Consider the following 23,691-nt stretch of genomic DNA (forward strand, 5'->3'; position numbering starts at 1 on the left):
TTTATTATTTATTTTTTAATTCAAGCTCAATGCTTTTCCTACTTTATTCTTATATTCATACGCAAATTTGCAGACTTTATAAACCAAGCGAGCACATGGAATTTGAATTTACTAAAAGTGATTTTACTTCCCCCTTTTTCCCAGATTTAAAGGAGAAGGAAAGCTCAAAGACAGTTTATTGCCAACATATTAGCCACAATAGTGCAAGCTAGAATGCTATATTTATTTTGAAGAATTCTTTACCATACCTGAGTAAACAGCTCTAGACACTGTCTCTGTTTGTTTAGGATAGGAGCTGCCATATAAGCTTGGTGTGACATCATTTCCTGCCTAAGTCTCTCCCTGCTCACTCATAGCTCTGAGCTCAGATTACAGCAGAGATGGGAGGAGGGAGGGGGAGAGAGGAGCAAACTGAGCATGCTCAAGCCCTAGCCCTGGAGGTTTAAGCTGAAAACAGTTAGTCTGATACAGAAGCCCATGAGTACACAATAGAAGGAAAGAAATGTGCTGTTTGACAGAGGACTCAGAGCAACATTACTTTGAGGGGTTACTGGTGTATTTATATAGATCTTTCTGATAAAGCTTACTTACTTTAGCCTTTCCTTCTCCTTTAAAGGAAAATGAAGAAATTTTCATTTGTAACATTTATACTCACGGGTTATTGAAAGTTCCAAATTTTCACTTTTCTTAAAGTAAGTAAAAATGGTGAAGCATATGACAATAATGACCAGAAAGGCAAGGGAGGTGGCAACCAATGCTGCAATATGGGATCTTCTCTCTGACTCTCTCGCTGATCTTCCCTCTGACTCTGGAATGACAAAAGATTTGCAATCGCTTATGTCAATATAAATACTGTATATACTGTACTGTATATTGGCTAAGACCCAGTGTATCATCTGTTCTTATCAGTGGTGGGTACATCGTAGTTAAGGGTTGGACCATCACAACCTTTACTGGTGAGACAGAGAAGCACTTGATCATCTGACCAAAGTCTGGTACTGAATGGAGTCGAGATAGAGCCCCGGGCCTTGCAAACCTGGGGTCCCTGATTTCACATTGACCCTGGAGACTTTTCTTTGCACTGTCCTCCTCTACCTCAGCCTTTTTACCCAATGTGAAGTATTTATAATATTCCAGCCAATGCATCGATGATGTACAGGACTGTTGCACTTTATTAAAGCACTTTACTGCACTTTGCTTTTTACCCCAGCCTGTTGGGCATTGGTTGCAGAAGAAATATTTTAATCCAGCGGATAGGCTTTGGCTGAATATATCTCCACCTTATAATTTGTATCTATTCTTTTAACTCTGTTAGGAGTTGGCACATTTGCAGTGTTGGGATCTGGTGTAGACCTCCAGGTTATTGCATCAAACTAAGGGGGATGTGTGACAATTAGGCTCCTTCCCCCCTGAACCCTGGCTCCACTGTGGGTGTATTTTGTTTTTGGGACCTTTCTGGAGGTTCCTGTGTTTGAACAAATGGATCCCCCTATGTTTGCAGCACAGGGGGTCTTAAGACATTTGCCTCCTGAGGACCTTTTGGGCAGGAAAGTTGGGGATAAAGGGGCTCCCCAGCTTCAGTGTCATGGTCACCCTTTCTGATGCAATTTTTTGGCACTTTTCGCATCTGACTCAGGATTTAATTAAAAAATTCAATTGTTGCTGTGCCCATGGCTAAAATGGTTTTGAGTGATAATTTTATATTTATAAAGCGCCAACATATTTCACAGCTCTGTTCAATAAGGGAAATAAAATAAAAAACACTTTCCAGTAAAAGAGGTAAATGTAAAAGATTAGGGTTAGGGTTACACAATGTTACTGGTACAGTGAATAAAGAATGAAGACATTTGATTGGCTGTTGGGTGTAAAATAGGGGATTTATAGTGAGGGATGTGAAATTGGGGAGCACTTACTGCCCCGTAACTTACCTATATCAGACACAGTGTAATTGAGAAGTAAATCCGACTCCAGGGATCTGTGTGATACAATACAGGAATAAACATTTCCAGCACTTGCTCCCTGTACTTCCAGTTGATTTGTTACATTGAATGTTCCGTCGCTGTTACTGATCAGCTGATCCGAGTAGATTCCGCCGTCCAACACGACTTTCCCGTGGTCTCTCGTTTGCTTCACCCACTGGACTCTTATTTCTTTTGGGTAAAACCTCCAGACTTGGCATTTGAAGTTGTGAGATAAAGCGATGGACGGCTTTGCTGCAAATAAACAAACAAAAACCATAATTTGAACAAAAAAGTACAACATAGAGGGGGGGTGAAAAATCCAAGAGAAAGACGAGGATATTGCAATGAACTGAGCCAGTTTGGGAAAGTCTTTAGGGGTCGTTTACTTATCCCTGAGGCACAAGTGCTAGAGACATAAGGGGAGCAAGAGCTGACTCTTTTACTAAGTACTTGCCCCCCAGGGAGTGCCGCTCTCTGTATGTAGAGTACAAAGCAGTGGTGTAACTAATAGACAGTAGACCCCACTACTGCATTGAGCTTTAGGAAAAGGCAGTGTCGGACTGGCCCGGCGGGATACCGGGAAAATACCCGGTGGGCCCCGACCCTAGTGGGCCCCGCCGGGCCAGTCCCCCTCTCCCAAACTGTTTTTTAAAAATAATAAAAAAAAAATCGGCGCATAGTAGCGCCGTTTGCGCATGCGCGCCGAGCGCCGTTTCCGTTTGCGCATGCGCGCCGTTTGCGCATGCGCGATGCGCCGAGCAGGGATTCGCCGAACAAGTAGGTAGCGGGGCCAGAGGGGGGCCCTGGACACCAGTCCCGGTGGGCCCCGGACCCCCCAGTCCGACCCTGGGAAAAGGGGGGTCTGGATTGTTGCAGGATCTGCTGCATGTTACTATTTCCCCACTGATGCTACTGTGAAATGTGCATGTGAGGGGGAGGGGTTAGGTGGCCAATATATCTGTATGGCTAGTGGGGGCCTAAAAAATTCATATGTGTGGCGCCCGGCTCTGCAACTCAATGCTACTCATGCAATAAAATGCATCAAGGGGTACAGACCAGTCCTGTCTTTGCCATAGAGCAGTCAGTAAGTACAGGACCCATTGTAGCTGCACCCAGGGCCGCCATCAGGGGGGGACAGGGGGGACAAGCGTACTGGGCCCGGGCATGAAGGGGGGCCCGGCAGCGCTGCATTTTTTGAAGATCTGGGCCGTACGTCTTGCCTCTTGCGTTGCCGAATGCGGAAGTGCCGAAAAGCCGAAGCCGATGCGCCGAAAAGACCCGAAGTCACGGAAAAAGCCGAAGTCCCGAAGTCACAAAGTGCCGAAAAGACCCGAAGTCACGAAAGGAGGCGAAGTTGAAGTACTGAAGCCATGAGTTCAATCCTACTGAACACCAGTTTGTGTGTTTTTTTTTAATCCCCTGACCAGCAATGTATTATTTTAATATTCTATAGGCCCCTGCCACCAATCTTTTTCTAAAAAACATTTTTTTTTGGGCCCCAATTTTTTTCTTAACTCCTGTTTAACCCCTTGCCACCATTGTTTTTTTTTGTTTTGTTTTTAAAAAAAAAAAATATGTAATTTTTTTTTGGCGGCCCCAATTTTTTTTTAACTTGTTAGGGGGCCCCTGCCACCAGTTTTTTTTTTTTCAAAAAAAAATAATTTTTTTTTCAAATTTTTTTTTGGGGCCCCAATTTTGTTTTTAACTTATAAGGGGGCCCCTGCCGCCAATGTTTTTGTTTTTTTTTAGTTTTTTTTACATTTTTTTTGTTGGGGCCCCAATTTTTTTATAAGGGGGCCCTGACCATCAATAGCTTTTTACAACTTGTGTGGGGGGGGGGTTACTTTTTTAGCGCTGATGTCTGTGTGGTCTTTTAACTGCGATGTGGAGTGGGCGGGATATGGGGTGGAGCTTGGTCGTCAGTGTGGGCGGGGCCCAGGGGGCCCCAAAAATTTTGTTGTACGGGGCCCCGTGATTTCTAATAGCGGCCCTGGCTGCACCTCTGCAATTCCTTCATTTATGTGTCTGACTGATGTGCAAGTTGGGGGACAGTTAGCCAACAAGTGGGGGACGGACACCTATGTGCCTCCCCTTGTCTGACACAGTCAGTGCTGTATTCATAGGGAGTGTGGCAGGTCTCTATATACTCTCTATTCTCTATATACTCTCTATACTCTCAGACAGCACTTTATTTTGCACTTTGCCCACTGACGTCTGTACATGAGCCATTTCCCAAAAATTTGTGTCCGTGGGTGTAACATGCAAATCCCAGTGCCCTGCAGTTGTAAAGGAGCCTGAAAGTCTTTCATTACAGAGAAAGTAACTTGTCATTAATGAAAGTAATTACTTCATGTGTTGAAGGAACTCAACCACAGTCTTGAACTGCAATTATCTCAACTGAGAAAAAAAAACAAATGAAGACCTGATGTAAATGTTGGAATTTCCAACATAATACTTGAAATTTCAGCCTCATGGAAGGAGGGACCCTGGTTCAAAACACATCTACAATGTGCACCTTTTTTACCGTTCCTGACTTGGCTTCCTTGGGAGAGAAGTAGTGAATTTAGGAACTTCAAGCAACAATAATTTACAAAAGTAGAACCATCAGTGGAAAAGAAACTGACCTATAGGCAACTTTTAGTGGGTTATTCACAAAAATATTAATACAGAAAACCCAACCAAACTCCCATCCACGATTTTATCTTATCTGTCATTTTAAAAATTTGGATTGAAAAAAACAAAAAATTCATGGAAAAAATTGAGTTTTTACATCTGAAACTATTGACTTTTCCATGCTCGGCCAGAAACCTCACATTTTACAGATTATTCTATGAAACCATGATATCTTCAAACTGGAAATGGGACCTCTGCCATTGACTTATACAGGACCTCAACAGGTTGGAGAGGGAGTATTTTCAGATATGGACTTTAAGCAGCCTCAGGGTATAATAAATCTAGAACAATTCAAGGTTTTTTTTCCTTTTTTTTAGTCTCAGTGTCACTTTAAGTTAATTTTGGACACGTACCTGAGACCAGCAAGGTAGACCGACCCTCTACTTTATTAGGGGTATAAAAGACAGTGCAGGTATATTCTCCTTCATCTGTGAACTGAACCCGGGGTAAGTGAAGTGCCACATTGCCTGTTACAAGGTCACTATCTAGAATAAAAGCACCGGGTCTGGTGGGATTGTGGGACCAGTGGATATAATGATAGACATCTCGTTCACTTCCATTCAATGGTTTCATGATCCACAGGACAGAGAGAAGCTGTAGGTCCAGTTCTTTGGGGATATCATTCATTATGGCACACGGGATAAACACATTCTCATCCACCAGCGATTTGATGGGCAACTCCTTCATTTTTACTATAAAGAACCCTTAAATGAGAAAAAAAATTATTCTATGAAACCATATTTCTTAAACCTGGGATTTATGAATTTGGGTGCAATGAAGACCAATTGCATATTGCTAATTTTAAAGGTGACCTTCCCCATAATCAAAAATGTTTTTATTTTGACATTGTTGACTCTCATATGAATGCATGGATCTGTGCCAATGAAGAGGTTAAAGCTTTGGCGGCTAATATGTGGCTCAGCGATGAGGCCTTTGGGGTTGGGTGGGGTTTTTGGAATTAGTAATTATGAAGAAAAAGCAACTGAGGGAAATAGTTGCTGTAAAGGAATAATTATTATTAATAAGCTTTTACATTATTCCATTTATATGGTTTGTGGGAATGTTTCCCTTGCAGCTCATTAAATATCAGGAGCAGATGTATTTTAATGATTAATGAAGAAGAAGGAGTCAAAGGGTAAGTGAGGAGCAATTATTTTCACCAGGCTTGCATTTGCAGCGAAATTCTGCATTTTGCAAATGTTTTCTTCAAAACTGCTGAAGTGAGCTTACAATCTAAGGTCCCTATCACATTCCCATCAGTCCCTGCCCCAGTGAGCTTACAATCTAAGGTCCCTATCACATTCCCATCAGCCCCTGTCCTAGTGAATTTACAATCTAAGGTCCCTATCATATTCCCATCAGCCCCTGCCCCTGTGAGCTTACAATCTAAGGTCCCTATCACATTCCCATCAATCCCTGCCCTAGTGAGCTTACAATCTAAGGTCCTTATAACATTCCCATCAATCCCTGCCCCAGTGATCTTACAATCTAAGGTCCCTATCACATTCCCATCAATCCCTGCCCCAGTGATCTTACAATCTAAGGTCCTTATCATATTCTTGGCAGGACTGAGCTGCAGTGATGGAGATAGGAAATGTGTTGGTGCTGGACCCAGGGTTTCTCTGCATCAATAAGTGCAATTTTGTGAAATTCAGAATTTGGGGCAGGAAGGGCCAAGTGACACTGAATACTATTGACTCAAGTACATTTAATTAATGGGATTATTCTCATATCTGACTGCAGGGAAATAAGCAGCCATGCACTAAGTAGATGACTATATATATATATATATATATATATATATAATACACAAAAGCCATGAATATCCTGTAAATTATATCCTTATAAACGGTGAGTAGTGATGTCATCAGTTATAAACGGTGAGTTCTGATGTCATTTCTGTCACATGACTCACTGAAACTTGTGTATTATAATAAATAAAGTTCCCCCAGTTGTAAAATATGAGGATATTAGAAGTTACCTCGGAGTTCCATGACCTGTATAAAAACACTCGGCCTTCGGCCTCGTACTTTTATATGGTCATGAAACTCCTCGGTAACTTATAATATCCTTATATTTTACAAGAGGGGTACTTTATTCACTATATATAAATATATATATATATATATATAATATAAATTCAATGTAGAATTGCAGTCCTGTCACCATGTATAGTAAGCTGTTATTAATATAATATTATTTGTGATATTAATATAAATATTATTAGTGAAGTAGAAAAGTCACACAGTAGTGCTCAGGTCACAATCCCAAGAACATCAGAACCCCAGTATCCACATTCAGACAACCATTGTGTCCCCATAAAATATAACATGACGTTTAGTGCAACACATTAGCACAATTACTATACAAAGGTGCAATTCAACTTACCCTTCCCCGGCAGTGAGAATAAAATAAGTGGAAACCAAACGAGATGTGTCTCCTGTACCCCAGGGAACCCCATATCATGATGCTCAATATGATCAATATCTTTTTTCTCTCCCTGTCAAACTTTAAAGTACAAACTTTACGCCTGTTTGTGTCTGAGAGAAAGAATTTCCAGAGGTTTCCACCCCCAAAAAAGAAAAGTAACTTCGGCTTTGCCAAAATATGAGTAATGCACCTGGATTTGGGAACCTGATAATATTAACCCTTCATCTAGTATTGACAAGGGAGACTTCTGCAGACTTTTTACTTTTCTTTCTCTTACTTTGTTACGTTTTATTTTGTTTTATTTCTAACTTTGCATTGGTTGACTGCTGCTGGGAGTCAGGGGCCCAGTTCTACCTCCTCACATTCACATTTGATTTGTTTCCATCACAGATACAGTAATTAGTGAGACAAAATTAGGAATGTTTAAACCAGACTAAAACTTCTGTGTTCATGATATAGAAAAAAGAAAATTCATATCATACTTACCGGAATTTTCTTTTCCTGGCCATCCTTCCCATCAACATGAAAATTCACTAATGGGTTAATCTCCTGCTACTCCCAGCCTGGACAGAAGATAGTTAATTTTAAGAACCCATAAAGCCCACCCCCTCCTGGCTCACATCAGTCTGTTTATAAAGTCACCATAGGGAGGGCATGTTGATGCGGAGGATGGCCAAGAAAAGAAAATTCCGGTAAGTATGATATGAATTTTCTTTTTTCCTGGCCATCCCCCGTCAACATGAAAATTTACTTATGGGTCATACCCAAGCAATTAAACCACAAGGGAGGGAAAATAATTATACTTCAATTTATATGGCCCAACAGGCTAAAAAAAACAAGAGAACTAACTGTCCAAACAGGACCTTAGAAGAAGACATAACCTCGAATCTGTAGAGTCTAAAAAGAAACGTAGTAGGGGTAACTGCAGATCATTTCAGAGACACTCCTGCCTCTGATGCCCCTGAGGCTGCCACACCAAGTGTCTAATGTACCTTACCCCCCTAGGCAAATAGTTGCCCTGCCATTTACAAGCCCTTGATATGGTCTTGACTATCCAGGAAGAGTAGACTTGGAGGCAAGTTCCCCTTTTTTCCTTCCTGCTGGCACAGCAAACAGTATTCTAGACTTTCTGAAGTCTTCTCTTCTTCTGAATAAATCTCAAAACATTGTAAGACTATATCTATATTTGAATCCTCGTCCCGAGAGGATGCTGGAGGCTCCAAGGACAGCAATACAATTGGTTAATTAATGTGGAACTTAGAAACAACTTAAGGCAGAATACTGATTATAGTCTGAGAAAAACTTTCTCCTCATGGAACATCATGTAAGGAGCATCTATCCTTCTTAGCTAATCTACTCCATTGGACTCTGCCATCAGATCCACTCGTCTCACCTGAAAAAAAGGATACAGCTCTTACACGTATCTCTCAACCAGAACTCTTTTGGAGATTTTAAACTATTCTGCCTGAATAAAATCTGGCACTTAAGTATTCATTAAAGGATCACAGCCGGTATTCAAACTCAAAGCTCCACAGCCGTAAACCAGGCAATGCTCCACAAGGTCTGAGCTCTTGGAAAAAGAAGAGAAGTGGTTAGTTGGTCAAGCTCCTCCAGGTTGAGGTTACATTTAACAGTCTTAATAAGGGCATTAAAAGCTTTTGGTCAAATAGTGAGATCTCTCTCTCAGCCCCTCTTAAGGGGCTGTATAAAAGCTGTATAAAAGGTGCATCTTTGATTTCTCTACAAGTTAAATGAGTACAGCTGTAGGCTTTCTTTAATAGCTGACCATGTCAACTGAGCTTAGCTGCTGGCCCTTTATTAAAGGAAATTTCCTAGATAGAGAAAACCGTGATAGGCACAGAGAGATCTTAAGCAGAAGCACTGTCTCTTTAAGAGTTTGGGATACTGCTCTCTTAATTAAAGACTCCTGATCTGGCAAGGAGGTGGAAGGAATGGCTGCATCATATGAAAAAGGGTCCCCTTCCTGACAACGCAGTTGTCAATACGGAACAGGGGCTACGGGTGGAGAAAGAACCTCCAGAAACAAAACTGCACCCGCTAATCTACAAGTTGGCAAATAAGTGAGAACTTTCTTGTCCTGTAAAATAAAGAAAAGAGAGTTAGTTTAAACTGTTAACCCTCTCACACTATGCCCAGGCTGGGACAGAAGAAAAAGACTGATGTGAGCCAGGAGGGGGGTGGGCTTTATGGGTTCTTTAAATTAACTATCTTCTGTCCAGGCTGGGAGTAGCAGGAGATTAACCCATTAGTGAATTTTCATGTTGGCAGGGGATGGCCAGGAAATTAAAATATTAAATACAGGTATGGGACCTGTTATCCAGAATACTCTGGACCTGGGCTTTCCAGATAATGGATCTTTCTGTAATTTAACATTAAATTAACCCATTAGGCTGGTTTTGCCTCTAATAAGGATTAATTATAATTTAGTAAGGATCAAGTATAAACTATTTTATTATTACACAGAACAAAAAATCTGGATTATTTGATTAAAATGGACGGCCTTTCTGTAATTCAGAGCTTTCCTGATAACGTATTCTACACCTGTATACATAAATATATGTAAAGAAAACAAAAATACAACAGACATTGTTAAAGAAATATGGAGATCAGTTCAAAATCCTGCTATTTTCAAGAGCTGCACAGACCAACTGCTATTTTCACAATCCTTTGCAATTTCTTAACAATTAGCAGCACTGCAATTACCATAACCACAATGATAAAATAATAATAATGGCTGGAAATAATACCTCAAAATGTGGTAATTTTTTTGGTCTGTAAGTATATTAAAATTAAAGGTTGATGATACAAATGTAAAGAACATAATAAGCATGTTCTTATGAGCCAATCATTTCTTTGAGAGAGGGTTGAGGAGGCTGTACACGGGCCAACATTTCTGTTTCAAGAGATATACTGGGATATACTGGGAAAGACAGAATATTTATGTGACATATAAAAAGTTATATAACTCATAATATTGTCCATATACTTATATAAAACCTGCATTTCCATATGTTTCTCTGCTCTTTCCCTTGCATAATGATGAGTCCTACAGACGTACTTATCCCCATGATATTCCTTCGCTGTTTCTGTATTAAACTGCTTAAAAAATAATGATTTTCTCATCCTTCTTCCATTTGAGTCTGTGCCAGCTGATGGGAATATTTGGGGTCACTGATCTTGGTTTCACCTTGATCCCAGCACAGAAGTTTCATTTCTTTGGAATCTACTTTCAGCCAAGAAACGGAGAGTGACTTTGGCTTGAACCCATTGATGGGACAGATAAATATTTATTCAATAAGGAACGTTTTCGAAGTTCAGTTGAGGTTGTAGCTCAGTGTTAGAGAGCATGCTTCGCATGTATGATGTCCTGGGTTCAATCCCCAGCATCTCCATATGTAGTGTTTTAATCCCAATAACTGGTACTTAATTCCTCAATTATGCTCTATCTAGAAGCTGGACTTCTCTATCTGACTCCCAATTGCCATTAACATTTCTTACTCTCTCCATCTTGAAGAACTAGTCCATTTACTAAGCTTTGTGCCTTCCAAAGTGCTCCAGGCATGTTCTGACAGATGTAGATCATAGAAATGAAAAATTATTAAGTCAATAAGGAACAATCTTGCTTTTATCAGTTGGGGATGTAGCTCAGTGGTAGAGCACATGCTTTCCTTGTATGAGGTCTTGGGACCAATTCTCAGCTTCTCCTTGTGTAGTATTATAAACCCAATAAATGGTAGTTAATTCCTCAATCACAATCTATCTAAAAGCTGGGCTTCTCAATCTTACTCCCAATTTCCATTAACATTTCTTATTCTCTCCATGGTATGTGATTCTGGCTAACACTTTTGATGTTATCATTTGGGGATGTAGCTCAGTGGTAGAGCGCATGCTTCACATGTATGAGGTCCTGGGTTCAATCCCCAGCATCTCCATATGTATCTGACTCCCAATTGCTGTTATCATTTCTTACTCTCTCCTTCTTGAAGAACTAGTCCATTTACAAACCATTGTGCCTTCCAAAGTGCTCCAGGCATGTTCTGACAGATGCAGATCATAGGAATTGAAAATTATTAGTCAACAAGGAACAAACTTGCTTTTACCTGTTGGGGATGTAGCTCAGTGGTAGAGCATATGCTTTGCATGCATGAGGTCCTGGGTCCAATCCCCAGCTTCTCCATGTGTAGTCTTTTAAACCCAATAAATGGTACTCAATTCCTCAATCACAATCTATCTAAAAGCTGTGCTTCTCAATCTTACTCCCAATTTCCATTAACATTTCTTATTCTCTCCATGGTATGTGATTCTGCCAGATGTAGAGCATAACAATAAAAAATATTTAATCAATAAGGAACATTTTTGGCATTATCAGTTAGGGATGTAGCTCAGTGGTAGAGCGTATGCTTTGCATGTATGAGGTCCTGGGTTCAATCCCCAGCATCTCCATATGAAGTCTTTTAATCCCAATAACTGGTACTTGATCCCTCAATCACACTCTATCTAGAAGCTGGGCTTCTCAATCTTACTCCCAATTTCCATTAACATTTCTTACTCTCTCCATGGTATGTCAATTATGCTCTATCTAGAAGCTGGACTTCTCTATCTTACTCCCAATTTCCATTAACATTTCTTATTCTCTCCATGGTATGTGATTCTGCCAGATGTAGAGCATAGTAATAAAAAATATTTAATCAATAAGGAACATTTTTTATTTTATCAGTTGGGGATGTAGCTCAGTGGTAGAGCGCATGCTTCGCATGTATGAGGTCCTGGGTTCAATCCCCAGCGTCTCCATATGTAGTCTTTTAATCCCAATAATTGGTACTTAATTCCTCAATCACATCTAGAAGCTGGGCTTCTCAATCTGACTCACAATTTCCATTAACATTTCTTACTCTCTCCATGGTATGTCAATTATGCTCTATCTAGAAGCTGGACTTCTCTATCTGACTCCCAATTGCCATTAACATTTCTTGCTCTCTCCATCTTGAAGAACTAGTCCATTTACAAAGCATTGTGCCTTCCAAAGTGCTCCAGGCATGTTTTGACAGATGTAGATCATAGAAATGAAAAATTATTAGTCAACAAGGAACAGTTTTACTTTTATCAGTTGGGGATGTAGCTCAGTGGTAGAGCGCATGCTTCGCATGTATGAGGTCCTTGGTCCAATTCCCAGCTTCTCCGTGTGTAGTCTTTTAATCCCAATAAATGGTAGTTAATTCATCAATCACAATCTATCTAGAAGCTGGGCTTCTCAATCTTACTCCCAATTTCCATTAACATTTCTTACTCTCTCCATGGTATGTCAATTATGCTCTATCTAGAAGCTGGACTTCTCTATCTGACTCCCAATTGCCATTAACATTTCTTATTCTCTTGACACCCTTTAAGAAATAGCCTGACGTAGTGTCTACTTTTTATTAGAACCTTAGACTTCACCACCATTTTCACTCTGAAGACACATCTTCCAAAGTGCTCCAGGCATGTGATTCTGACAACCAAATGAATTCAACAATTACAAATGATATAAATGTTGGTTGTAAAGGACATCATATAAACAGATTGGATGTGTAATATTTTGACTTTCACAAAATTAGATCAAAAACAGAAAATAAATAAATAGCAACTATTAGCGCTGCTAGTGGAAAGTAACCATAGAAAAACTATTGGGGTTATTTGCAACCACAACTGTAGTGAGCAACGTGCAATCCTGAGTGCAATTGCCATAGTTTTTGCCCCACAATGCAGAGTTTCCCCCATGATTCCAACATTATTGAGGTCACCAGCAGAAGATAAATCATTGCGGCTGATGCTTTTAAATGAATGCAATTGCAACTGCGCGTCAATGTGCATTAGATACAATTGCGTGCCATTTGTTGGCTTTGAATGAGTAAGTTTAACCCTGACACTTCCTGAATCCTACAGTTAAATATTCTGCCGACAGAACTACATTTATTGCAATTTGACATCTTGCCAGTAGATGTCAATGTACCACTAGTTCATGTACCTACAACTCCTTTTATGTGCACAGTTATAAAGACTGACAATCATTGTGTTTAGGGGAATGAAGTTTTATAAAGAAGGAAGAAGAGTTTATTTTTCCCCTTGGGTCTACAGCAGTGATCCCCAACCAGTAGCTCATGAGCAACATGTTGCTCTCCAACCCCTTGAATGTTGCTCACAGTGGTCTCAAAGCAGGTCCTTATTTTTCAATTCCAAGTTTGGAGGCAAGTTTTGGTGCATAAAAAACAGATGTACTGCCAAACAGAGCCTCAATGTAGGTTGACAATCCAAATGGGGCTACCAAATGGCCAATCACAGCCCTTATTTGGCAGCCCAAGAACATTTTTCATGCATGTGTTGCTACCCAACTCCTTTTACTTCTGAATGTTGCTCACAGGTTCAAAAGGTTGGGGATCCCTGGTCTACAGGGAACAACAAAGAGTCAATGAGAGAGAGACTCCCAGGGGAACCCACTCTCTTTATAGGGGATCCCCTTTCTACCAGCAGTGCCCCTATCAGACCTAGTTGGATGAGACCATGCAGCACTACTCTATGGTCTTCCTCCTGCACCTACTGGTGCAGGGGTTCCCAATAGGGGCATTTTCAATTTCCATTGCTCAGTTGTGCCAGAGGAATAAGGATGCACATGTTTTTTTCATGCTGAACACTGGAAAAAACATGTGCATCCTTATTCCTCTGGCACAACTGAGCAATGGAAATTGAAAATGCCCCTATTGGGAACCCCTGCACCAGTAGGTGCAGGAGGAAGACCATAGAGTAGTGCTGCATGGTCTCATCCAACTAGGTCTGATAGGGGCACTGCTGGTAGAAAGGGGATCCCCTATAAAGAGAGTGGGTTCCCCTGGGAGTCTCTCTCTCATTGACTCTTTGTTGTTCCCTGTAGACCAGGGATCCCCAACCTTTTGAACCTGTGAGCAACATTCAGAAGTAAAAGGAGTTGGGTAGCAACACATGCATGAAAAATGTTCTTGGGCTGCCAAATAAGGGCTGTGATTGGCCATTTGGTAGCCCCATTTGGATTGTCAACCTACATTGAGGCTCTGTTTGGCAGTACATCTGTTTTTTATGCACCAAAACTTGCCTCCAAACTTGGAATTGAAAAATAAGGACCTGCTTTGAGACCACTGTGAGCAACATTCAAGGGGTTGGAGAGCAACATGTTGCTCATGAGCTACTGGTTGGGGATCACTGCTGTAGACCCAAGGGGAAAAATAAACTCTTCTTCCTTCTTTATAAAACTTCATTCCCCTAAACACAATGATTGTCAGTCTTTATAACTGTGCACATAAAAGGAGTTGTAGGTACATGAACTAGTGGTACATTGACATCTACTGGCAAGATGTCAAATTGCAATAAATGTAGTTCTGTCGGCAGAATATTTAACTGTAGGATTCAGGAAGTGTCAGGGTTAAACTTACTCACTGTGCAGGGTGAAACTTACTGAGGTTACAAAAAAGATGAAAATATGCCCCAATGTCCAGTGTGAGGCCGAGTCATACTCCAGCCCAACACTGTGTGTATCATAGGGTTATAGGGTTAAGATGCCCATTATTAAAGATCTGGAAGACAAAAAGGTGGAAAATCCCAAACAGATGCAGCTTGACCAGACACTGCTCTAGGAAATCCCAACTGAAAGTGGTTTTTCTCTATAAGATTTTGTGATTTCTGGACTTCCCTTCAGCAACCTTTATCCTTTCATCACCAGCACTGGGGGCTCAAGAATTAAAATGCCACCTCCAACCCCACCCAGAGGCAAATAGCTGTTTCACCCTACCATTAAAAGTAATACAGTTTCAAGTAATGTCCCTTGTTGGTCACAACTTGACATTGAATGAGGTCTTTGTAGGTTGGAGTGTATCTCACTGCGCTGCTACAGGAATATAATCCGTCCAATCCAATTTCTGGTTCTGAAGTCTCAACATGTTCCGTCAGTTGTTTTCCAGATCCAAACCATTTTACTCCAAGTTTCCTCTGGGAGAAACCAGAGATGTTGATTTTAAAGATGGCCTCTTTGTTGATGAGCGGATCTTTTGGGAAGACCATGATCTCTGATAAAGTCGGTGGCACGTCTGGAAGAGAAGAAATATATGGGGTAATTTGCATACGCACCAGTCAGCATTTTTTCCCATGATTCACAGCTGGGATTGCTACTTACCCGGTAGTCTCAGAAGGATATTTTTTTTAAATGGCTGCTGCAGATCCTCACACCTTACTAGACAGGTAAATACTTTCCCACAATGCTCTGCTGTAGGCGTTAGTGTGAGGAAGAAAGAGACAGAATTTGTGTTTATTTGGGTTCCTGATCTCATTTCTCTCTCTATTGGTTCACCGCTCACTCGCCATTCTGCTGTGACATCATGAGCATCACAGCCAATCACCTCACAGCTTAGTGTGAGCAGTTCCCTAAAATTTGGGGGATTTTTATTGCAAGTTATATCTTTAACGTCTGGGAATCCTGCAAAGAAAAAAGTGATGTATTAAATTGTGTTCAGTTGGGTTGCCCCTCTCTTTGCTGCTTTAACTGCCCCGGTGCTTTTGGGAAGGTTCTCACTAGATGTTGGAACATTGTTGCTGGGAGTTGCTTCCATTTAGCCACAAGAGCATTAGTGAGGTTGGGCCCTGATGTTGGGGATCAAGCTCTCAGTCACGGTTTCAATGGAACTAGGGGACCAAACAATGGAAACAGCCCTAGGACATTGTTCCTTCCCCTCCAAAACCTTTATCATTATATTTTTAGACCAGTCCACCAGTTACTTACCTCCCCTGAGATTCAACCCACAATGAATGTGCCCAGTGTAATACAACCTACAATGCTGATATAATAAGGTGACACAATATAGAAGGGATATAGCACTGATACTACTACCGAAAGGATTTTTGTATGCTAAAAATACCTTTTAGTTTTACACAAAATGTCCTAATGATCATCTTCATGGAATGAGTCATCTCTAGTTGGTATTCCATCCCATGCTGGCCAATAGTAGGAGTCAAAATCATTTTTATTGTTTTAGAGAATAGACCAGATTCAGGGTCTTGTTGGGCAGGTTCTGTATCATTTGTGGGAGAGATGCTTTTCCGACCCTCATACCAACGGGTTGAACAAATTTCAGGGTAGAAATCGCGGACAGTACAGGATAATGTTACAGGTTTGTCGCACTCAGGAACCTCAGGGTCACACTCTATTTCCCCTATTGTTGGTTCACATACTGAAATATAAACAGGAAAACCTGTGATAAAATTGTGTAACTCTAGGAATTGTATCAAGCGCATCAATTCAGCCAACTGGTTATAGGGCTGATACAACTGGAAGCAAAAAAAACAACAGAAACCAGATGCAAAAATAATCAGGTGCTACTTACTGAGATGTTTCAGTTCCCAGGAAACACATTTAGGGTTTTGGAGACTTGGATGAGAGACCTCACACCTGAACTTCTTCCCAATGTCCTTGGCACAAGGTCTATAGGTTATACTGCTGGTACATTCTAGCAGGTCACTGGCGCCCTGGAGAGCTTGATCCCTGTGTGATGACAAGATCTCATTCCCTTTATACCAGGAAACTGTCAATGTTTGTGGATGGAAGGAATGGATTCTGCAGGACAATTCAATCTCTTCCCCAGCAGATAGAACCTCTAAGGATGTCTGTATGGGATCCAGCTCTGGGACAGCTAATTATAAAAGAAAGAAATATTCATTTTACATTAAATACAAAAAGAGCCATCAGAAGCTTCATCCATGATCCACCCAATTTCTGCTCATTCCTACAAGCCCTGACCCTTTTTGTGACCCAAGAATCAGACTTTTCCATCTCAGGACCCCTCTGCCATGAGGCACTTGACTTCTGTACTCCCTGTACACTCCCCACCCCAGATGGGAAGCCTTGGTCATCAGCGAAACTATGAGGAACTGATGGAGAAGTTGCACCATCCAGAATAATCCCCTTCGTTTAAAGAGGTAAGGTTAGAGAGCTTCAATTGACTGGAGAGCAGCTAAAGTGCTGAGTGTAACATTAGTAGCTCTCTGTAGAGATGGGGAACCTGCTACTGAGTCATTTGTTTCATGTGACCCTGAGCCTTATTATTCCCCATTTGGTTTCACTTTATAATTTTACTGTTTCTGGGTTTCATTTAGAAGGGTTGAACCTGATGGACGTTGGTCTTTTTTCAAACCAAATAAACTATATAACTATATAGTCATTAGTAATTATCCTGGGCACCTCATATTCCCAGAGAAACATCTAACAAATATAGGCAGGTAAAAAGTTTAGTTATCAGGAATATCTTGGTTCTATTTTGAATTATCAGGATGTACCAACACAGTGAACACAAATATATGAAATTGCTCAGAAAGAGACATCATAGGTATTTCATTACTGTATTCAGCTCTAACCTAAAGACTAAATTCCATCTGCTCTAAGGATAATGTGGCGGTTGGACTCAACTGGAGAAGAACTGTGTCCTTACTAACCACACCAGGTGCATCAATAGGGCAAAGTGAAGCAGTTTGTAGATGGAAAGCCATGTAAAACTCACAAGGAAGAACTTCTGAAAACAGAAGTAGAGAACATCTAATGCCAATAAAGACAGGCCTCACAATTAATAGAGTTAGATCAGATCCAGACCAAGAGAAAGCAAATAGGTTATGGCAGAGTCTAGTTGTTAAGGTTAAGGGGAGAGCAGGAGGCAGAATCCAGGGTCAGCAACAATAAAGTAGAAAGAATTGAATATTGTGTCATCATCACTTTACCTAAAATCTCTAGTTTTATACTACTCAGTGCGCTTTCCCCTGTTGCATAATGATGAGTCCTACAGACATACTGAGCCCCATCATCTGCCCTCACTGTGGGCTTCAGAGTCAGATTGCTTAGGAAATAGTTCATATGATCATCATCTTCTTTTTTATTCTCTGCCAGGTGATGAGAATATTTGGCATGGGATTCTGGGATGTTGATGGTACCTCGATCCCAGCTGAGAAGTTCTGTTTCATGACCCCTCGAATCCACTTTCAGCCAAGTAACAGCGAGAGGCTTTGGCTTGAATCCATTGATGGGACAGGTCAGAGTCAGGGATTCACCATGGAGGATACGGAGCGGAGATACGACTTCTGATAGTTTGGGTTTAACTAATCATAAAAAATATTTTTAAATATTATTAAAAACCTTTTTATCAGATGCTGAATATTCAATAAATTAAAAATCTGCTGAATTTTCTAAATTTGTATTCTTATTCTTTCTCAAAGCATATAAATAATATAAGCAAGTGTTGGAAAGCAAAATAGAAATAAAATAAAAACGAGGAACTGATTGCTTCACACGCAAAGGCTATTTGCCTAAAAAAACATTAATAAATAGAAATGAAAAAAAAAAAGAATTACCGTATATACTCGAGTATAAGCCGCCCCGAGTATAAGCCGAGGTACCTAATTTGACATCCAAAAACTGGGAAAGCTTAATGACTCGAGTATAAGCCTAGGGTGAGAAATGCAGCAGCTTCTGGTAAGTTTCAATCAAAAAATTGAGGGTTTCTGCTCCCATTGGAGGTGCCGGCGTCTCGTTTTTGGATGCCGGCAACCATTCTTGGATGCCGGCGACTATTCTTAGGTGAAGGCGACTATTCTTAGACGCCGGCGACTATTATTAGACACCGGCGACCGTTTTTGCGCTTGACCCGAGTATAAGCCGAGGTAGAGTTTTTCAGCATATTTTGGGGGCTGAAAAACTCGGCTTATACTCGAGTAAAGCACTCTGAACAATCGAATGTAAGCACATTTTGCTTTTTTGGTTCTTTCCTTCTGTATATACAATAAAGAGTTTTAGGACCCACTCTGTAGTGGCACAGAAGGCTCAGGTCAGCCAAGTTAGCAGCTGACAAAGGACGGATCCAACCTAGAGATTGACGTGTCTTGTTACCATCAATAATGTTTGTTATTTTGTACTTCATACATATTCAACCTAAAGCTCAACCTAACTGACCTTCAAGGTGTATCAAATTGCCATTCTCAACCCCAACTGTCCTTCAGTCGATGCCCCCTTGAGTTACCCTAGGGGGTCACATTTTGGGTATGGTGGGTCTTTATCATTATATAGGAACACTTTTAAAAGATGATTATTATCAAGTGCAAGGTGTTTCGGGGAAACCCCACTTACCTCCTTTAACCCTCAGCCGACAGGATACAGAGATGGGAACCCTCAGTGCAGAGTGAGACACCCACAAAAACAGTTCCTTCCCGTTATCTTCCTCTATGTCGGGAGTTATATGGATTGTGCACTGACAGTTGGAAAGTCGCTGATATTTACTTGTTGTTATTACAGGAACCATTTCTACTCGCAGCGGCCTCTGTGCTGGGGAAAGGGTAGTAACCCCATTACTCACCGGCCATCTTTCCTCTAAAACCCAAGAGTATATTTCTTCCCGATTTTCCCCTTCTCCTTTCAACCATAAAGTAATTTTATTTGGTTTGGGTCGGAATCCAGAGATCAGGCAGGACAGAGTCGCCCTGTTCATATGCACCAAATGTTCTGCTCCGGTAATGGGAGAAAGTTTGGGGGGTTCTGTAATTACAGTTAATATACCGTTAATTTTCATTAGTTTATTCATTATTGAAATGACGTTCATTTAATTATATAGTCATCAATGTCTTATACCCCATATACAGTGTATCCTAAAAGAATCTGTAACTTACCCTTTATTACAAATTTAAAGTAGCCAATAATAAGAGAGATAACAGACAGCACTGAAGCGAATGTTATAAAGACGGCAACAGCAATGTCCTTTTTTTGGGTGTCTGGTTCTGCAATGACACAATGAAATTGTCTATTAAAGTAGTTCTGCCATGTACAATAATGGAGAAAGCAGAATAATGACAGGTTATTTAGAAAGTCAGATGCTATTTCCAAATCAGAAAAATGAACTGTTTTACCTTTTACAAGGAGGGTAAAGTTGAGGAGTCTTGTGTCGGTGGATTTGTGTTTTACGACACAGGAATAATTACTTCCATTATCCACAAGCAAAGGCTTCAATGTCAGGTGACTCGTTACATTGAAAGTTCCGTCTTTGTTCAATTTTGGGTCACGAAAGCAGGTTCCTGCATCCAACACTTCATGGCGCCTGGGGCTGAGATGTTTCACCCATTGAAGTTTTATTTCTCCAGGGTAAAAACCTTTGGCTTCACACAAAATTGTCTTCTCTGTCTCCAGCTCAATAGCAACAAGGTGCTGAGGTTCCAGAGTGATGATTGGTTGAGCTAAAGAGAGAAAAAAGCACTTTATACCCAGAAATGGGGTTCCCACCTGCTATGAAATATATGGGTTAGGTGTCCCTATGTGTATGAAATGCTACATCCAGCTGATCCAAGCTCCATGGTTTCCAAGAAGGTTGTGTTCTTGATATAATATTGTACAAAAACATTTTCCCTACTTCTCTGATTCTTGCCCTCAAAGCCCTTCATGCTTCCCACATGGGGAGACATGATCATGGTGCCCAGAGCTTTGGCTGAGGAGGGTCCATCCTCATGGTGAAATATTTGGGTGGAAAGCTTTTCTGTCCCACAAACTCCAGGAAGACCATCTTGGCAGTCAGTTAGAGCAAGATTTTGGGTGAACACTTATGTCCTAGATATTCTTGGAACTATGGTGGACCCAGCAATCTTTATCAAGCTTGTAACCTGGTTATAGGCTAAGGGGGATCCTTACTAAATGGGGTGCCTCAGAAGGGGCTTAAACCATTGACATACAAGAAGCTCTATAGCAGTATAGACCAATATGGGGCATCCATAGACACCACAACCCTAATTACTCTATTACTATGTCCCATTCAGCTCCATCTACTGTCTGTCCTGATCTGTTTCAGCTGTACAAGGTTCCTTGTATAGAGACATCACTAACCTGACACCTCCACATTGATGGTACCATGTTTTTTATTGGGGGTGTAAGTGATGGTGCAGGTATATTCCCCTTCATCACTGAACTGTATTTGGGTTATGGTGAACCCCGCGTTGCCCAGTACAAGGTCCGTCTCGGAGATGTTTAACCCCCGTCTGTTGTGGGTTACGTTCCTACTCACGTACAGATACAGATCCACTTCTGTCCCATTGGGGAGCTTCAGGCTCCACTGAACTGACAGTTTCTTTAGATCCAGTTTTGTAGCACTGGAATGGCTTATTGTGCATGGGATGAACACGTCTTGGTTCCTTAGTGATTGAATTGAGTCACCGGTTCTGATATCAATAGTGCCTACACGGTGAAAGAATAAAAACCTATTAAGTACAAATAATCACATTTTACAGGCTTTTCTGTCTTTATTGTCAGTAATATTTTTTATCACTTTTAGAGCCCAGTAAACCAATTGCAATTTGTCTTACAATTTCAGTGGGGGTCATTTATAAACACTGGGCAAATTGGCACCTGGGAAGTAGCCCTTGGCAACCAAAGCTTAATAACCTGATCGCTTGCTGTGGGTTACTGCCCAGGGTTAGATTTGCCCACTGTTTATAGATGAGCCCGTCGGTCTCTATATTATACTAAAAAGTATTTTAATGGTGGACTTCCTCTTTAATATCAGTAATTATTCAGATTCTGAGCACATAATGCAACTAATATAGACAAATAACAGCTGAAACCATTCCCAGCCAACCTTCTGCCGCTCTGCACTTCCCACATTTACTTCTCCTTTTCCATTTTGTGGTTGGCGCCTCTATGACGGCCAGTTGGCAGTTTAGCTGTATTTAGTTAAAATATGAGACCGAGAGGCTCACTAACCATTTGCAAAGTGCCAAAAAGGGGTGGCACCAGGCTTGTGCCCCCCAGGCTCAGCTCTTTGTGGTCTTAGAATAAAGCTGAATGGTTCCCACCAACAAAAACATTTTTGGATGGCCCCACAGTTGACTGCAACCCGTACAGGACCCTGGACCCCTGAGTCACTTACTGCGGATCATGTAACAAATCTGTTCCCTTGGATGATGTTTTTTGGGCAGAACTGGGCACTGGTACAGCCTCCCCTCCCCCCCAGTCCATTAATTTTAATTGTTCATAGGACACCACCATTTGAAGCACAGTGCCACTATTGTGTATATACTTTGTATCTGCCCAGGTTATTGTCCCTCAGTGCACAATCGTTATAGAGGTTAGTTATGGTTAGTAAGATTATACAACAAAATAAAAGTCAGTGTTTGTTTCTTACCTGTGCCTTGGGATAAATGAAGATTCAGAAGAAGTAGGATGAGAATGGAGGGAGTCTCCCCTACCCCTGAGGATCTCATCTCCCCCGATGTGCTCTCAGCTCTTCTACTGAACTTTAGTTTCACTTCCCATTGACTTTGAGATCTTCTTCCCAACCCTCGGGTGCAACATTGTGTCTGTCTGTAATGTCAGCTCTGTAATGTCAGATCCTAATTGTGGCTGAGATGTAGGTCATTAATTGTGACTTCTGTAATTAGAGAAACAAACACAGAGAAGGGGCAAAAATCCCTCCGCAAGGCTCCCGGTCATCTAATGACTTTATCCATCTGACCATTTAAATCTGATCAATTGAGTTTCTGGTTTGATCCAAATTCATATTTATAACTGACCGAGTAATTTTATATACAAGTATGGGACCTGTTTCCCAGAATGCTCAGAACCTGGGTTTTTCCAGATAACGGAAGGATCGTCATACCTTAAGTCTACTAGAAAATCACGTAAACATGAAATAAAGCCAATAGGCTGGTTTTGCCTCCAATAAGGATTAATTATATCTTAGTTGGGATCAAGTATAAGCGACTGTTTTATTATTACACAGAAAAATGAAATCATAGTCTCAAAATCGGAATTATCTGATTAAAACTAGGGATGCACCTAGGTCTTTTTCAGCAGGATTTGGATTCGGACAGATCCTTGTGCACGGCCGAAACGAATCAGAACCCTAATTTGCATATGCAAATTAGGGGCAGGAAGGGATGATGTCCGGATGTCATGTGACTTTTCGTCACAAAACAAGTAATTACAGTTTTTTTTCCCATTTCATCCTTTCCCTCCCCTAATTTGCATATGCAAATCAGGATTTGGATTTGGTTCGGTTTTGGCCAATTCTTTTACAAAATAGTGGATTCGGTGCATCCCTAATAGAGATGGGCAAATTTGGTCCAAAAAAATGTTGCGAAACAGCAATTTTGACGCCGGCAACAATTCGCATTAAATGGGCGTCCGTTAATCGTCGAAAAAAAAACCCATTGACACCCGTGTCAGAACCGTCGCCAGTGAATTTTCGCGGCTAATTCGCAAATTTTTCTCCAGCGGCGAAACGTGCAAATTCGAATAAATTCGCCTGTCATTAATCCCTAATTAAAGGAAAACTATACCCCCCAAACAATGTAGGTCTCTATTAAAAGATACTGAGTAAAACAGCTCATGTGTAAAAGCCTGCTTTATGTAAATTAACCATTATCATAATAATATACTTTTTTAGTAGTATGTGCCATTGGGTAATTATAAATAGAAAATTGCCATTTTATAAAATAAGGGCCGCCCCCTGAGATCGTAAGATTCACTGTGCACACAAACAAACCACATGTAAGGTCACATGAGCCAATTAACAGACAGAGTTCTGCCTTTTGC

General features: G+C 40.9%; 1 protein-coding gene and 5 non-coding genes across 6 annotated transcripts; 5 read left to right on the forward strand and 1 right to left on the reverse strand.

The window, feature by feature from the left end:
- Positions 1 to 10,945: 10,945 nt before the first annotated feature.
- Positions 10,946 to 11,017, forward strand: trnav-cac. The gene has a single exon. It is a non-coding gene; the product is annotated as a tRNA-Val (tRNA).
- Positions 11,018 to 11,190: 173 nt separating this feature from the next.
- trnaa-ugc lies at positions 11,191 to 11,262 on the forward strand. The gene has a single exon. It is a non-coding gene; the product is annotated as a tRNA-Ala (tRNA).
- A 194-nt stretch (positions 11,263 to 11,456) lies between these two features.
- Positions 11,457 to 11,528, forward strand: trnaa-ugc. Its single transcript has one exon. It is a non-coding gene; the product is annotated as a tRNA-Ala (tRNA).
- A 276-nt stretch (positions 11,529 to 11,804) lies between these two features.
- On the forward strand, positions 11,805 to 11,876 carry trnaa-cgc. Its single transcript has one exon. It is a non-coding gene; the product is annotated as a tRNA-Ala (tRNA).
- A 318-nt stretch (positions 11,877 to 12,194) lies between these two features.
- On the forward strand, positions 12,195 to 12,266 carry trnaa-cgc. Its single transcript has one exon. It is a non-coding gene; the product is annotated as a tRNA-Ala (tRNA).
- Positions 12,267 to 14,235: 1,969 nt separating this feature from the next.
- Positions 14,236 to 22,406, reverse strand: LOC108713437. The gene is made up of 10 exons (XM_041589648.1): positions 22,280 to 22,406; positions 20,986 to 21,333; positions 20,022 to 20,345; positions 19,785 to 19,892; positions 19,249 to 19,653; positions 17,850 to 18,224; positions 16,466 to 16,771; positions 16,001 to 16,312; positions 15,262 to 15,561; positions 14,236 to 15,175 (listed from the first exon to the last, which is right to left on the reverse strand). Exons 1-10 carry the CDS (start codon positions 22,356 to 22,358, stop codon positions 14,883 to 14,885), a joined length of 2,850 nt encoding a protein of 949 aa, XP_041445582.1. The 5' UTR covers positions 22,359 to 22,406; the 3' UTR covers positions 14,236 to 14,882.
- Between the last annotated feature and the right edge of the window lie 1,285 nt (positions 22,407 to 23,691).

This window comes from Xenopus laevis, chromosome 4L, assembly GCF_017654675.1.
Source record: "Xenopus laevis strain J_2021 chromosome 4L, Xenopus_laevis_v10.1, whole genome shotgun sequence".
Taxonomy (NCBI): domain Eukaryota; kingdom Metazoa; phylum Chordata; class Amphibia; order Anura; family Pipidae; genus Xenopus; species Xenopus laevis.

What these genes read in the sequence shown, in the direction of transcription:
- LOC108713437 (XM_041589648.1), bottom strand. Translation starts at nt 22,358, where the DNA reads ATGAGATCCTCAGGGGTAGGGGAGACTCCCTCCATTCTCATCCTACTT. An exon ending in CATCAATGTGGAGGTGTCAG is followed by an intron (nt 20,346 to 20,985) that starts GTTAGTGATGTC and finishes TTCTCTCTTTAG; the next exon opens with CTCAACCAATCATCACTCTG. An exon ending in CTTTAAATTTGTAATAAAGG is followed by an intron (nt 19,654 to 19,784) that starts GTAAGTTACAGA and finishes CTGTAATTACAG; the next exon opens with AACCCCCCAAACTTTCTCCC.